The 13,188-nt window shown below is 37.5% G+C and overlaps 1 protein-coding gene across 3 annotated transcripts in view; it reads right to left on the bottom strand.

The window, feature by feature from the left end:
* Nucleotides 1-13,188, bottom strand: part of cacna1hb (calcium channel, voltage-dependent, T type, alpha 1H subunit b) — a 184,943-nt gene continuing 171,755 nt past the window's right edge. For all 3 annotated transcript variants that reach the window (XM_073949346.1, XM_021475941.3, XM_073949345.1), the window contains exons 29-35: nucleotides 13,044-13,114; nucleotides 11,648-11,726; nucleotides 10,063-10,184; nucleotides 7,990-8,283; nucleotides 4,973-5,129; nucleotides 4,731-4,888; nucleotides 1-3,151 (exon numbers count right to left, since the gene is read on the bottom strand). In XM_073949346.1, the coding sequence (XP_073805447.1) occupies nucleotides 2,225-3,151; nucleotides 4,731-4,888; nucleotides 4,973-5,129; nucleotides 7,990-8,283; nucleotides 10,063-10,184; nucleotides 11,648-11,726; nucleotides 13,044-13,114 (1,808 nt within the window). In that variant the 3' untranslated portion in view covers nucleotides 1-2,224. The remainder of the gene's footprint in view (nucleotides 3,152-4,730; nucleotides 4,889-4,972; nucleotides 5,130-7,989; nucleotides 8,284-10,062; nucleotides 10,185-11,647; nucleotides 11,727-13,043; nucleotides 13,115-13,188) is intronic.

Genomic DNA, 13,188 nt, shown 5'->3' with positions numbered 1-13,188 from the left:
CAAGAAGGTCACTGGGTCAAGTCCCGACTGGACCAATTGGCACTTCTAAAGGGAGTTTGCATGTTCTCCCCATGCTGTAATGGGTTTCTTCTAGGTTCTTCGGTTTCCCTCACAGTCCAAAGTTGGCAACATAGGTGAATTGGATGAACTAAACCGGCCATAGTGTATGAACAGGCCCATAGCCAGACCCGGAAGACCCACCCCTTACTGACAAATGTCCAGAATTTGTCCCATACATGACCTCATTGGTCCTGTTTTGACAGCTATGCCATCATAAATAGTCAAAATAACCCTTTGAAAAAGAACAAGCAGAGTCCTGGTGTGACTTCAGTTAATCAGTTTTGGCCAAATCAAACAATTATTTTTCATGAGTCCAACATCCAGCTGGGCAAAAAAACATCTGACATAAGTGAGGTCATCTTTCGCTACTGTATTGTTTTTAAATAAAGGAAACATTTGACAAATAATTTTATTCTAAATTTTGAACCTTATTCTTGAAAGAAAACATGACCAAGCTAAAAGGTGTGAAGCTCTTTTATAAGAAAGGCTAGAAAACTGTGAAGCTCTAAATTATTATCATTATTATTATGAATTAATATTATTATGTTTGAATTTTGTATTACTCAAATGGCCAAATTCTTACTGTGGAAAGTTGGATGTGCTGGCCAGTTTGTTATTTGCCTAATTAATGACAATAGGCAACAGTTTTTTCATTTAAAGCTTTTTCCATTGATATATGATGCAATACATTTGTATTTTAAAAATAAATGTCATATTCTTAATATTTAGGAAACAGGTTTGCTACATCAAAAAGTGTGGTTATGATAACCATAACACAAGCTATTTCAGCTAAAAATAGAGCTTAAAATGTCACCTAAATGCAGTATTTAAATCTCATAATTGAGTAAAAAAATGAGGCGAATAACTGCAAATAGGTTTACTTTTTGATAGAAAAATTCACCCCTTTCACCAGGCTGGCTACGGGCCCATTGCGTGTGAGTGAGTGGGTATGGGTGTTTCCCAGTACTGGGAAGGGCATCTGCTGCATAAAACATTTGCTGGAATAGTTGGTGGTTCATTCCGCTATTGTGAGCTCTGATAAATCAGAGGCTAAGCTGAAGAAAAGTGAATGAATGAATGTGTGAAATAACTGAACATAATGAACATTTTTACGTTAAATTTGAAATAAAGTCATCAGTAGAATTTGAATAAAACAAAAACACTATTTTACTCAAACACATAACTTGATCATGAATAAATCCAGAGAATGGTCTCTTCATTTTTTCCTTGAACTGCATTTTGTGCTCAGTTTCAGTCATTTTTGTTTCTGAATATTTTTCTTCTCCACGTGTATGGGCTTCATGTTCTACGATCTCATATTATAGTCAAATACAGTGTTTCCCAACCCTGTTCCTGGAGGCACACCAACAGTACATATTTTGGATGTGTCCCTCATCTGACCCATTCATTTCAGGTTTTGGAGTCTCTTCTAATGCTCTGATGATTGATTTAGGTGTGTTTGACTAGAAAGAGGTTGAAAATGTGTACTGTAGGTGTGCCTTTAGGAACAGGATTGGGAAACACTGGTCAAATATGACACTCACTAATCATTCATTCATTTATTCATTTTCCTGTCGGCTTAGTTCCTTTATTAATCCAGGGTCGCCACAGCGGAATGAACCGCCAACTTATCCAGCACATTTTTACACAACGGATGCCCTTCCAGCCACAACCCATCTCTGGGAAACATCCACACACACGTTCACACACACACACATAAACTACGGACAATTTAGCCTACCCAATTCAGCTGTACCACATGTCTTTGGACTGTGGGGGAAACCGGAGCACCCGGAGGAAACACATGCGAACGCAGGGAAAACATGCAAACTCCACACAGAAACGCCAACTGAGCCGAAGATACTCACTAATAATTTAAAAAAAAATGTTTCTGACATACTGCAGGCTTTACAAAGCACATGAGGGTTAAACCTGCGCCATCGTGTGCAGTAATTATATTCCACGATGCAACATGGATTCTGTGATGGAGTTTTCACGTAAAACGTCACAAATATCGATGTGCGTGACGAACACTAACAAAAGTTCCCCAATCAATATGATCAGGCAAGGAAACATCAGTTCCATCAGAAACACATTTGCATACTTTTGCCTACGCCTCCCTCGTCCAATCAGAAAAAAAGAGGCGGATCGGGAAAGCGGGCGACTAGGCAAGCGAATCATCATTTCCCGGATCCCTAGTGCTGGCCATTCTGACCAAGACCTTCTTCCTGAGTGGACTGTGCGCTGCGTCTCCCGCAAACCCAGAGCGGCTCTCGTGGGCAATCGAGTGCGTGGACTGGTCACTATCCGAAAGCAGCTCTGACAGGCTGCTCAGGGAACTAACATCCGATTGGTCAAAGGAGAACTGTGGGAGGGGCAAACGACTAGGCAAATGAGGCTCGTCCTGGACGTCCGGAAGATCTAAGGACTCACGTGGAAGAGCCGAGTCAAATGATGGAGTCCGTCGCCGCAGGACTGAGGAGCACTCCTGACTGACAACCTCAGATTCAGCGGGAGGCTCAATGGAGATGCACGGCGGACTCATTTTATCCTTTTTGGGCGTATGGGATGATGATGATGATGATGATGATGGATCCTGTTGAAGACGTAACTCCTCTCCGTGCGTCGAGTGTCGTCGTGGGATTTGGGGTTGAGATAGGAAGCCATTGTTTTCCATGCTGTTGTACTTCCGTAGACTAGTATCCTGATGGCGGGGCGCTCCAACATGCAATGAATCCTGAGACTGGGTGTCGGAAGAGAGGGATGGGTGGTGAGGGGACAAACTGTGGCGGGACGCTCTTCTGTTGGTGTTGAGTCGGACAGCCGCATCTGGATGTGGTTTGATGGCAGTTTGTCGGCAGGGGATGCTGCGCTGGCTGTACACATGTCTGTTTGTTTGTACGCTGGCGGTCCGGTTGCGGAGGGGAGGAGGAGGGGAGGTCTGGGGTGAACAGGGGGCTGATCTGCCGCCGATGGGAACGCTGGGGACTTTGAGATGAAGATTATCGCTTGAGCAGGGCTTGCTGGGGATTTGTAAGGCGTCTCTGGAGTCAGCGTAGGTGGAGTCAATGGAATCGCTCTTTATTGCTTGCTGCAAGTTTGGAATAGAAATATATGCATTCAAAATTGGTTCATTATACACATTCACTTGTAATATTTTGTTTTAGAGTCAGATTATAAAGATAAAGTGTTGTGCAAAAAGTTTTAGGCCACTAGTATTTTCACCAAGAAAAGGTTTAAAGTCAGTTGTTTCTACATTTTTCTGTGGCATGTCAGTTTGAAATATTAAATGACATTTCCATTTACATCGGTTTTTAAAGTTCAAGTTCATTTATTTATAGAGCACATTTAAAAACCATCACAAGACTGACCAAAGTGCTGTACATAAGTCAAATAAAAAGACATTAAAAGAAAAAAAAAACATAAAATAAGCCAAAGTTCTTCTGGATATAGTTTGTCTCAGTTTGTTCTGTTTTTTCATGCTAGACAGACTGGACAATGATCAGATCAGATCTCTGTGTGGAGCACTGGCTGTTGTCAGACAATGATTTCACTGTATATTTACAATTAATGACAAAAATAATGTCTGGAAATGTAAATTAATATTTCAAACTAGCATGCTACAGAAAAATATAGAAATAACCTTAACCGACTTTAAACCATTTTTAAATAATTTTTTTAAATGAAAATAGTAGTGGTCTAAGACTTTTGCATAGTACTGTATAAATATATAAATCTTCTATGAACTCTGAATTCTTTTTCAAATATTTCCCAAGTGCTTTTTAATGGAGAAGAAATGTATTCAACAATTTTTTAACATAATGGTAAATAACTAATTTCGGTCACACTTTATTTTAAAGCACAATTCACGCAATTAAAAACCGGCCCCACTTTATATTAAGTGTTCTTAACTAATATGCTCACTGAAATGTATCATTTATTACAATGTAATTATTGTGTAAATACATGATTTTATGTTGATCAAATACCAGCATATAATTACATCAGTAATCAATTTCTGTAATCACATCTATAATTATAATGACACCCTTTACATCTTAACCCACCCTTAAACTTACCCATACAACCAGACCCATAGTATCCTGAAATCTACCCATATCCCACCTTAAGAGCAACAGAAAGTACACTAAACTTATTTTATGATTCAATTACATAGTATTTAAGGCCACTTAAGACCAAAAATAAGATCATATTTTATAAGTGCTAATAAACAGATATTATCTTAATAATAGGAAGATAATAAGCCAGTAGTAAATGGTGTGAATTGTTACTTAAACTAAAGTGTTACTCTAATATCTAAAAAAAACTATTTATTTTGTCTTTTCCATGATGACAGCACATATCATTTCACTTGCAAGATACTAGTACTCAGCTTAAAGTGCACTTCTATTATTGGCATAACCACGGTAATGAATTTCAAAACATTTTACAGCATTAATGCAATTAGAGCAGAATATGTTTGTGTAAAATCTGATGTTCCTGTTGCTCAGCCTGATTTAAGAACGATGCAATGAAAGTAAGAACATTCACAATTTTGTACAAATGTAAATGTTATCAGCAGATTTTGCATTTTGTTTTAACTGCCAGCTGTCTAAATGATTGAATCTAACGTTGTCTCTAATATAAACACACAGTCCTCATTGCAGTACCTGTCTCCGCAGGCCTCTGAAGGCATTGCTAGTTCTTGCTCTTTGATTTAGAGGACGAGGAGCGGGAACAGAGGCCAGGCTTGTCTGAGACGCAGCTCCAGGAACCTGCATTACTGCACTGTCTTCACTGGGCTGTGTGCCGAGAGACAGAGACGAGCCTGAAGAACACACAAGCTGCTTTAAATCACATTCTTTCTCTAAGCGTGAGGCATGAACAGAACAGACTGGCTTGGGTTTGTCACCTGGCAGTGTACAGTCCTGTTTGGAGGATCTCTCATGAATGGACCCATATAGCGGCTTAATAGGATACAGCATGTAGCTGTCATTTGGTAAGGACAGCATGCGTGATATAGACGGCCTCCCGACAGTCAGGAAGTTGCCATAATTGGGATCTTTTCCCTGCAAAAATAACAAATGATTATGATAAGGCTGCTGTAGCTATAATGCTTTCTGCCCCATCTTAAAAACAAACTTGAAGACACTGGAACGCTTTAAAACATGCAAAGATATTTATTATGCAAAGCCTATCTATAATAACATCAATAATGTGGTCAGTGCATATTGTATATATAGTATTATAAAGACTGTTAAGACAAACTGAAAAATAATAAGTGTAATAAGTGTGAGTTTTTGATACATTTCTTTACAGTAACTTTGTTAAACTTTACATGTACATACAGTAAATGACACTCACCGGCCACTTTATTAGGTACACCTGTTCAACTGTTTGTTTACGCAAATTTCTAATCAGCCAATCTCTTGGCAGCAACTCAATCCATTTAGGCATGTAGACATGGTCAAGACAATCTGCTGCAGTTCAAACCGAGCATCAGAATGGAGAAGAAAGGTGATTTAAGTGACATATGGTTGTTGGTGCCAGATGGGCTGGTCTGAGTATTTCAGAAACTGTTGATCTACCGGATTGTCACGCACAACCATCTCTAGGATTTACAGAGAATGGTCAGAAAAAGAGAAAATATCCAGTGGCAGTTCTGTGGGTACAAATGCTTTGTTGATGCTAGAGTTCAAAAGGAGAATGGCCAGACTGGTTTAGGCTGATAGAAAGGCAACAGTAACTCAAATAACCACTTGTTACAACTGAGGTCTGCAGAAGAGCATCTCTGAACACCCAACATGTTGAACCTTGGGGCTGATGGAATACAGCAGCACAAGACCACACCGGGTGCCACTCCTGTCAGCTAAAAACAGGAAACCGAGGCTACAATTCACACAGGCTCACCAAAACTGGACAATGGAAGACTGGAAAAATGTTGCCTGGTCTGATGAGTCTCAATTTCTGCTGCAACATTCGGATGTTAGATTCAGAATTTGGCGTCAACAACATGAAAGCATGGATCCATCCTACCTTGTATCAGCAGTTCAGGCTGGTGGTGGTGTAACGTTATGGGGGATGTTTTCTTGGCACACTTTGGGCCCATTAGCAACAATTGAGCATCGTGTCAACACCACAGCCTACCTGAGTATTGTTGCTGACCATGTCCATTCCTTTATGACCACAGTGTATCCATCTTCTGATGGCTACTTTCATCAGGATAACGCGTCATGTCAAATCGCGAATCATCTCAGACTGGTTACTTAAACATTGCAATGAGTTCTCTGTACTCAAATGGCCTCCACAGTCACCATATCTCAATCTATTAGAGCAGCTTTGGGATGTGATGGAATGGGAGATTCACATGATGGATGTGCAGCTGACAAATCTGCTGCAACTGCGTGTTGCTATTATGTCAATATGGACCAAATATCAGGAATATTTTCAGTACCTTGTTGAATCTACACCACAAAGGATTAAGGCAGTTCTGAAGACAAATAGGGGTCCAACCCGGTACTAGTAAGGTGTACCTAATAAAGTGGCCGGTGAGTGTATGTGTTATTATATAGAACAATTTTAAATCAAACAATTTTATCACACACAAACATTATGTCCCTATGATATTTATTTTTAAATGTTGTATTTTGTGCAATTTTTCAAAGTACTAGACAATTTTTACATCTAAATTTTAGATAATTTAATTGGAATAGAAACATTCTATTCTACTTCACAACATGACACCTTCCTACATTTCCGACTGTTAATCAAAATATAACCCAAACCATTTGCTACGCTCTGCTAGCGCTGGACTTTTAGAACTTTTTCTCTGCAAACCTGATGCGATCTGGCGGCACTTCTTTTAGCCATTATGCTCCAAATGTTTGGAACTGTCTCCCTCTTGAAGAGAAAGAATCCCCTAGTATTCATGTTTTTAAAAAGCGTGTTAAGACACATCTTTTTAAAATTGCGTATGAATACACAAGCTATTAAGGTGTATGCATTTTATCTATATTGTTGTAGGTTTATGTGTATGTGTGTATGTGTGCTTGCATATATAAGGACTATTGTGTGCATGATCATGTGGATATATGCTTATATTTTATGTGCATGAATGCTTTTATCTGAGTATGTGACAAGTTTATGTGGTCTATTTTAATGCTTTTTTGTTGTTGTTTGTGAGGCACTTTGAGTTGCATGTATGTTGGAAAAGTGCAATACAAATAAAATGTATTATCATTATTATTCTTTTTTCAATTACAGTATTATATTTAAGTTAAAATGTGGCTAGAGTATTTAAAATTTAATGCATGGAATGTAATTTAATGCTATCTAAAAGCTGTAGATTTCTCTGTTGGTCTAAATATTTTCACAAGTACTTAGGGTTTAATATTTTGAGATATTTATAAATTGCTAATGCAGGGTTTCTAGGGGTTTCTCCAAGTCAAGTTGAATACTTTTTAAGACACTTTAAGACCATTATGAATGAAATTCTAGACTTTTATAGGGCTAAAACACTAAGCGTTTTTTCTAATAGCCCAGTTAGTTCTGTAATAGGTTCCGTATTTATGGAAGATCATGTAAAGGGATGAGTTGCTTTAGTTTTCTTTCCCTGATTAAGAAATTAAATTTTCAGAATTTTCTATAAAAATATCTAACAGCGGTTTTTGTATCTTTTTGCAATAAAATGTATTTATATATAAAAAGGTTTGATGGATTATTGGTTAGTGGGTTTCGGCCCGATTGGGTATAGGAATATAGGAAAATTAAGACCTGTTTAAAATAATTTTAGGCCTACAACACTATATTTTAGCAAACATAAGAGTTTTTAAGACCCTGCGAACACTTATATGTTTATACAATATGTTTATTTGTAGATTGTATCCCCCAAAATTAGAAATTTCTCTTTCATTTCCAAATTCAACTTACCTGATCATGTGAGAGTGTCTCTATTTTAGCATCTGTTCCCTCAAGCCCTGCGGCTCCTCCCACAGAGGCGGTGCTTTGTCTGCGGCCTGCCTCAAGCTCCAGCTTCAACTCTGCATCCATCTCCGCCTCCTCGCGGGCGTCTATATTACTCTCCTCCAAATGTTTCATGAGCACAGCGACCACCACATTCACCAGCACAAACTGAGCCATCAGCACAAACGTCACGAAGTACAGAGGCGACAAAAGCGGGAGATAGCTCAGACATTTGTCATTTTTACATTCCCGCAGGGTATCCTAGACAAACACACACAGATACACAAACAAGCGGCGTTATTTCAGGCTTAAAAAGTGATGATAATCATTCTGGCAACCTGTGGCTCATAAACATCTGAGTTTTGGGTTTTTAGTGACATTAGGGAGATTTTAATTTAGCTTAAATTCTCAGTTCACCCAAAACATTTCATTAACTCTACCTCATGTGGTTTTAACCTTTAAGAGTTTCTTTCTTCTGTTGAATATTGATGTTTAATCTTAGCTCTTAAAGGGATAGTTCCAACCCAGGCTTATTATTGATATGTACCCCTATAAACATTTCTGGATATCGTGAAATACTTCCCAGGAGGTATGCTTTTCCCAGTTTTTGTTTTTCACGAATCCACCAGAGGCTGCTGTGTACGCTTTTTTAGATCTCAAATTTTCATTCGCGCCTGCTGTTCTCGCATAAATCCACCAGAGGCCGCTGTCGACTGACTGACTGACCGACCGACTTTTTTGCTTTTATTTTACCTGCTTTCTGGAATTATTCTTTGCCAGACTCGAACTCCATAATTGTGGTCAACTCTTCTCTGCGTCTCAAGTCTGCCAACATACATGGTGAGCTACTGGGCAAAATGGTAACAGCTGAGAAGTCATCCACACGGAGGTAAGAGGTCATGTGGTAGCATGAAAAGAAACAGAAGCCATCTGCGGCATGATACCGCCCGGTAGCATTCGTTTTAAAGACTAAATGCAGCCATACATAGCTCAGGCTACATAATTCACACTCTCAAAAATTGTATGCAGGGGTACGTTTTCCCCATGAGCCGTGTTTTGCATAGTTCACCCAAAAATGAAATATCTGCAATCATTTACTCATTGTCCGCTCATTCAACACCCATTTAAATATCTGCCTTCTGTTGAAAACAAAAGAAGGTATTTTAAAGAGTGATGGTTGATGGCACTAACTGTCTTCCATAGTAGGAAAAAAAATACAATGGAAGACAATGAGTTTTCTATCATTTTTCACAGTATCTTCTTTTGTTTTTAACAGAAGAAAGATACTTAAATAGGTTTTGAACAAGTGAACAATAAGTAAATGATGGTAGAGGTTTACTTTTTGGGTGAACTATCCCTTTAAGAGCTTGGATAAAACATTCTTAATCAACCCAGGCTTATTGCGAATACTTACCCAGGTCTACATTTCTAGGGACAGTGAAATACGTAACCTTAGGTACGTTTGCTTGGAGTTTTTGTTTTTGCAAATCCAAGCGCAAAATACACTTCAGCCGACGAGGCCAGCTTGCTGTGGACTGAATGGCTGACCCATGACTGATCCACCCACCCCCTTCCCTAAACCCAACCGATAGTGTTTTCAAAATCAATTTAGTAAAAGAAAAGCTGTGACTTCACCACGTTTTCAGTCTGTTGTTTGTATCTATTTATTTTTTGCTTTTGTTTTACCTTGTTTCTGGAACTGTTCTTTGCCTGATTTGAACCCCATCGTCGTGGTCAACTCTGCTGTGCATTCCAAGTCTGAAGATGTATGGAGCGAGCTACTGGGCAAACTGGTAGCACCAGAAAAGCCGTTCATACAGAGGAAAATGGTCAGCTGGTAGAGCTAAAATGAACAGAATCTGAATGTGGCATCATACTATGCCGTAGCATTCGTTTGAAAGATGAAATGCAGCCAGACATACCTTTGGCTACATCATTTGCAGTGTCCAGAAATGTAGACAGGGGCACATATTTACAATAAGCCTGTGTTGGTCTAATTTGTAAGATGCAGGATGAGTGATGTCACAATTTGGCAAATACCTTCATGATGCCGTTCCAGTTGTCTCCGGTGGAAACACGGAAGAGAGTAAGGAAAGCCATGCCGAAGTTCTGAAATGTGGCATGTCTGCTCAAACCCTCACAGGGGTTCTCCTCAGTGCAATCTGAATCAAAGTTAATGAATTTAATAATTCATATCTCAAAACACTGCGCAAAAAATAACTACACTATACAATATAAAGCACTTATATATTGATGTAAAAATGCATTAAATTTATTTAATGCCTATAAAATCCATTTGAGTTTTTCTAAAATGTTTCATTTAATTACCGCACTGTTTTAAATAAATATATATTCTGCACTTTATTTTATATACAGTTAAAGTCAGAATTATTAGCCCCCCTGAATTATTAGCCCCCCTGAATTATTACCCCCCTGTTTATTTTTTCCCCCAATTTCTGTTTAATAGAGAGAAGATTTTGTCAACACATTTCTAACTATAATAGTTTTAATAACTCATTTCTAATAACTGATTGATTTTATCTTTGTCATGATGACAGTAAATAATATTTGACTAGATATTTATCAAGACACTTCTATACAGCTTAAAGTGATTTTAAAAGCTTAACCAGGTTAATTAGGTCGACTAGGGAGGTTAGGGTAATTAGGCAAGTTATTGTATAGCGATGGTTTGTTCTGTAGACAATCTGGAAAAAATAGCTTAAAGGGGCTAATAATTTTGTCCTTAAAATGACTTTTAAAAAAATTAAAAACTGCTTTTATTCTAGCCGAAATAAAACAAATAAGACTTTTTCCAGAAGAAAAAATATTATCAGACATAGTGTGAAAATTTCCTTGCTCTGTTAAACATAATTTGAGAAATATTTAAAAAAGAAAAAAATATTTAAAGGGGGGCTAAAGGGGACTTCAACTGTATGTTTAAATAAAAGTCCAAAAACTAATATCTAATTATGAAAATTAGTTTTTTCGCAAGTTCTGTCCTATTCCTAAAAAAAAAAAAAAACAACAAAGAACAATTGTGTAACTGTGTAAAATGCAGCTTTAATTATTATTTTGTATTACTTTGAAAAATGCTACCGTAAAAATGTTCGTCTATACTTCTGCCATAATTACTTGAGTTTCTTTGTGTACACAGACAACAGTTTCTCTCACATTATACACCAAAATGCTGGTGATGGTTTAGCTCTGATTCCTGATGGAAATGATCTGCTTATATATAGTGATACAGGAGACAATGTAAAAACCATGAGCGTTATGTGTGCTTGATGTGTATGTGTGTATTAAACAAAGCCAGAATATGCAAGAACAATGCCGACTTTATAGTTAAATGGCCTTTTGTGTTTTCAGAGTAATACAGTAGTTTACATTGCAGATTTGGTTAAATTTGAGGTGTACAGTGCTACTTTTGAAGTATTTAAAAGTGTAGCAAATTATCAGACATTCCACATAATCATTTAGCTTTTTTACTGGATCGGTTCACATTTTCTGTATTGTGTTAAACAGAGCCCCCAGCTTTGCCATCAGAGGAACCTAAATATTATTTAAAATCTTCTTGATCAAAAAGTTTTGAAATGTAGTGTATAATAAAAGAAAAGTAAAGTCCTACCAAGTTTGCCGAAGAGTTCGACTCCCAGTGCCGCATAGATGAAGAACAGCAGCATAAAGAGCAGACCCAGATTACCAACCTGCACAGAGAACGACAGCAGAATAAAGTCTTGTTTATATCATCTCAAGTCATATACTATACAGTCAGTTTAGGGCAGGGGTCACCAACCTTTTGAAAACTGAGAGCTACTTCTTGGGTATCGTTTAATGTAAAGGGCTACCAGTTTGATACACACTTCCTAATAACAAATTTGCTCAATTTACTTTTAATTATATGTTATTAATAATTAAATGTGAAGACACTGATCATGTTAATGAAAACAGATAAATATCAACCAATGCAAGTGTGATTAAAAAAGAATAGCTACAAAAATATTAAATGCAGCTTACTGGTATGTGGTGCTATGGTAAGCTAATTTTATAACAGGCCCACGGGCAACTCATGTTGGTGACCCCTAGTTTAGGGAGTAAAAAAGTACAAAGTAACTAGTTACTGTATTTAGATTACGTTCCACTTGTAAAATTAACATAATGGATTACTCTTAAATACAGTAAAGAAATTCAACCCTTGCATTTAGAGGAAATATACTGTATTTTTTTGTTATTGTAATATATTTAGCAAAATATTAATTCATTCAATTTCTTTTTAGCTTAGTCCCTTTATTAATCCGGGGTCACCACAGCGGAATGAACTGCCAACTTTTCCAGCACGTTCTTTTACGTAGCGGGTGCCCTTCCAGCCGCAACCCATCTCTGGGAAACATCCACACACACACTCATACACTACGGACAATTTAGCCTACCCAATTCACCTGTACCGCATGTATTTGGACTTTGGGGGAAACCGGAGCACCCGAAGGAAACCCACGCGAACGCAGGGAAAACATGCAAACTCCACACAGAAATGCAGAGGCTCGAACCAGCGACCTTCTTGCTGTGAGGCGACAGCACTACCTACTGCGCAACTGCGTCGCTTTAGTTAAATATATATCACTATTTTTCAAATAAAAAAGGTTACATTCATCAGGAGACTGAACATGCTTAAAAAATAAGTCAGAAATTGTTTATAGTATATGGTATGTATGAACTATAGTGTTATTACTTTGATATGTTTTGTGTTGATTCATACAATGTTCACTTTTGAATAAAATTAAAGGTTCTGTTTAGCTCAAATTTTAATTATTAAAAGTTTAATAAAAAAAAAAAGATTTTATGGACTTTAAGAACTACTGAGTCAAGTAACTTAATTCCTTAGTACTACTTAGAGTAATTAAGTTACTTTTCAGACAATGTAATTAAATAAGTAAATACAATTTTAATAATGTAATTAGTAGTTAATGACTTTTTTGAAGTAGTTTACCCAACAATGTGTTACACAAAACATAAGAAATGCTGACCTGCGGTAAAGCTTGAACTACTGTATCCAGAAGTGCTCTCATTCCTGTGGCCATCTTCAAGAGCTTCAACACTGAAAGGAAAATTCATACCACAAATCTCATAGTAACTAAAGGCTTTTAAAAGGAGACTATTACACCTCTTTTT

This window comes from Danio rerio, chromosome 1 (genome assembly GCF_049306965.1).
Source record: "Danio rerio strain Tuebingen ecotype United States chromosome 1, GRCz12tu, whole genome shotgun sequence".
In the NCBI taxonomy this organism is placed as follows: Eukaryota; Metazoa; Chordata; class Actinopteri; order Cypriniformes; family Danionidae; genus Danio; species Danio rerio.
This window is presented reverse-complemented; position numbering and strand designations above follow the sequence as displayed.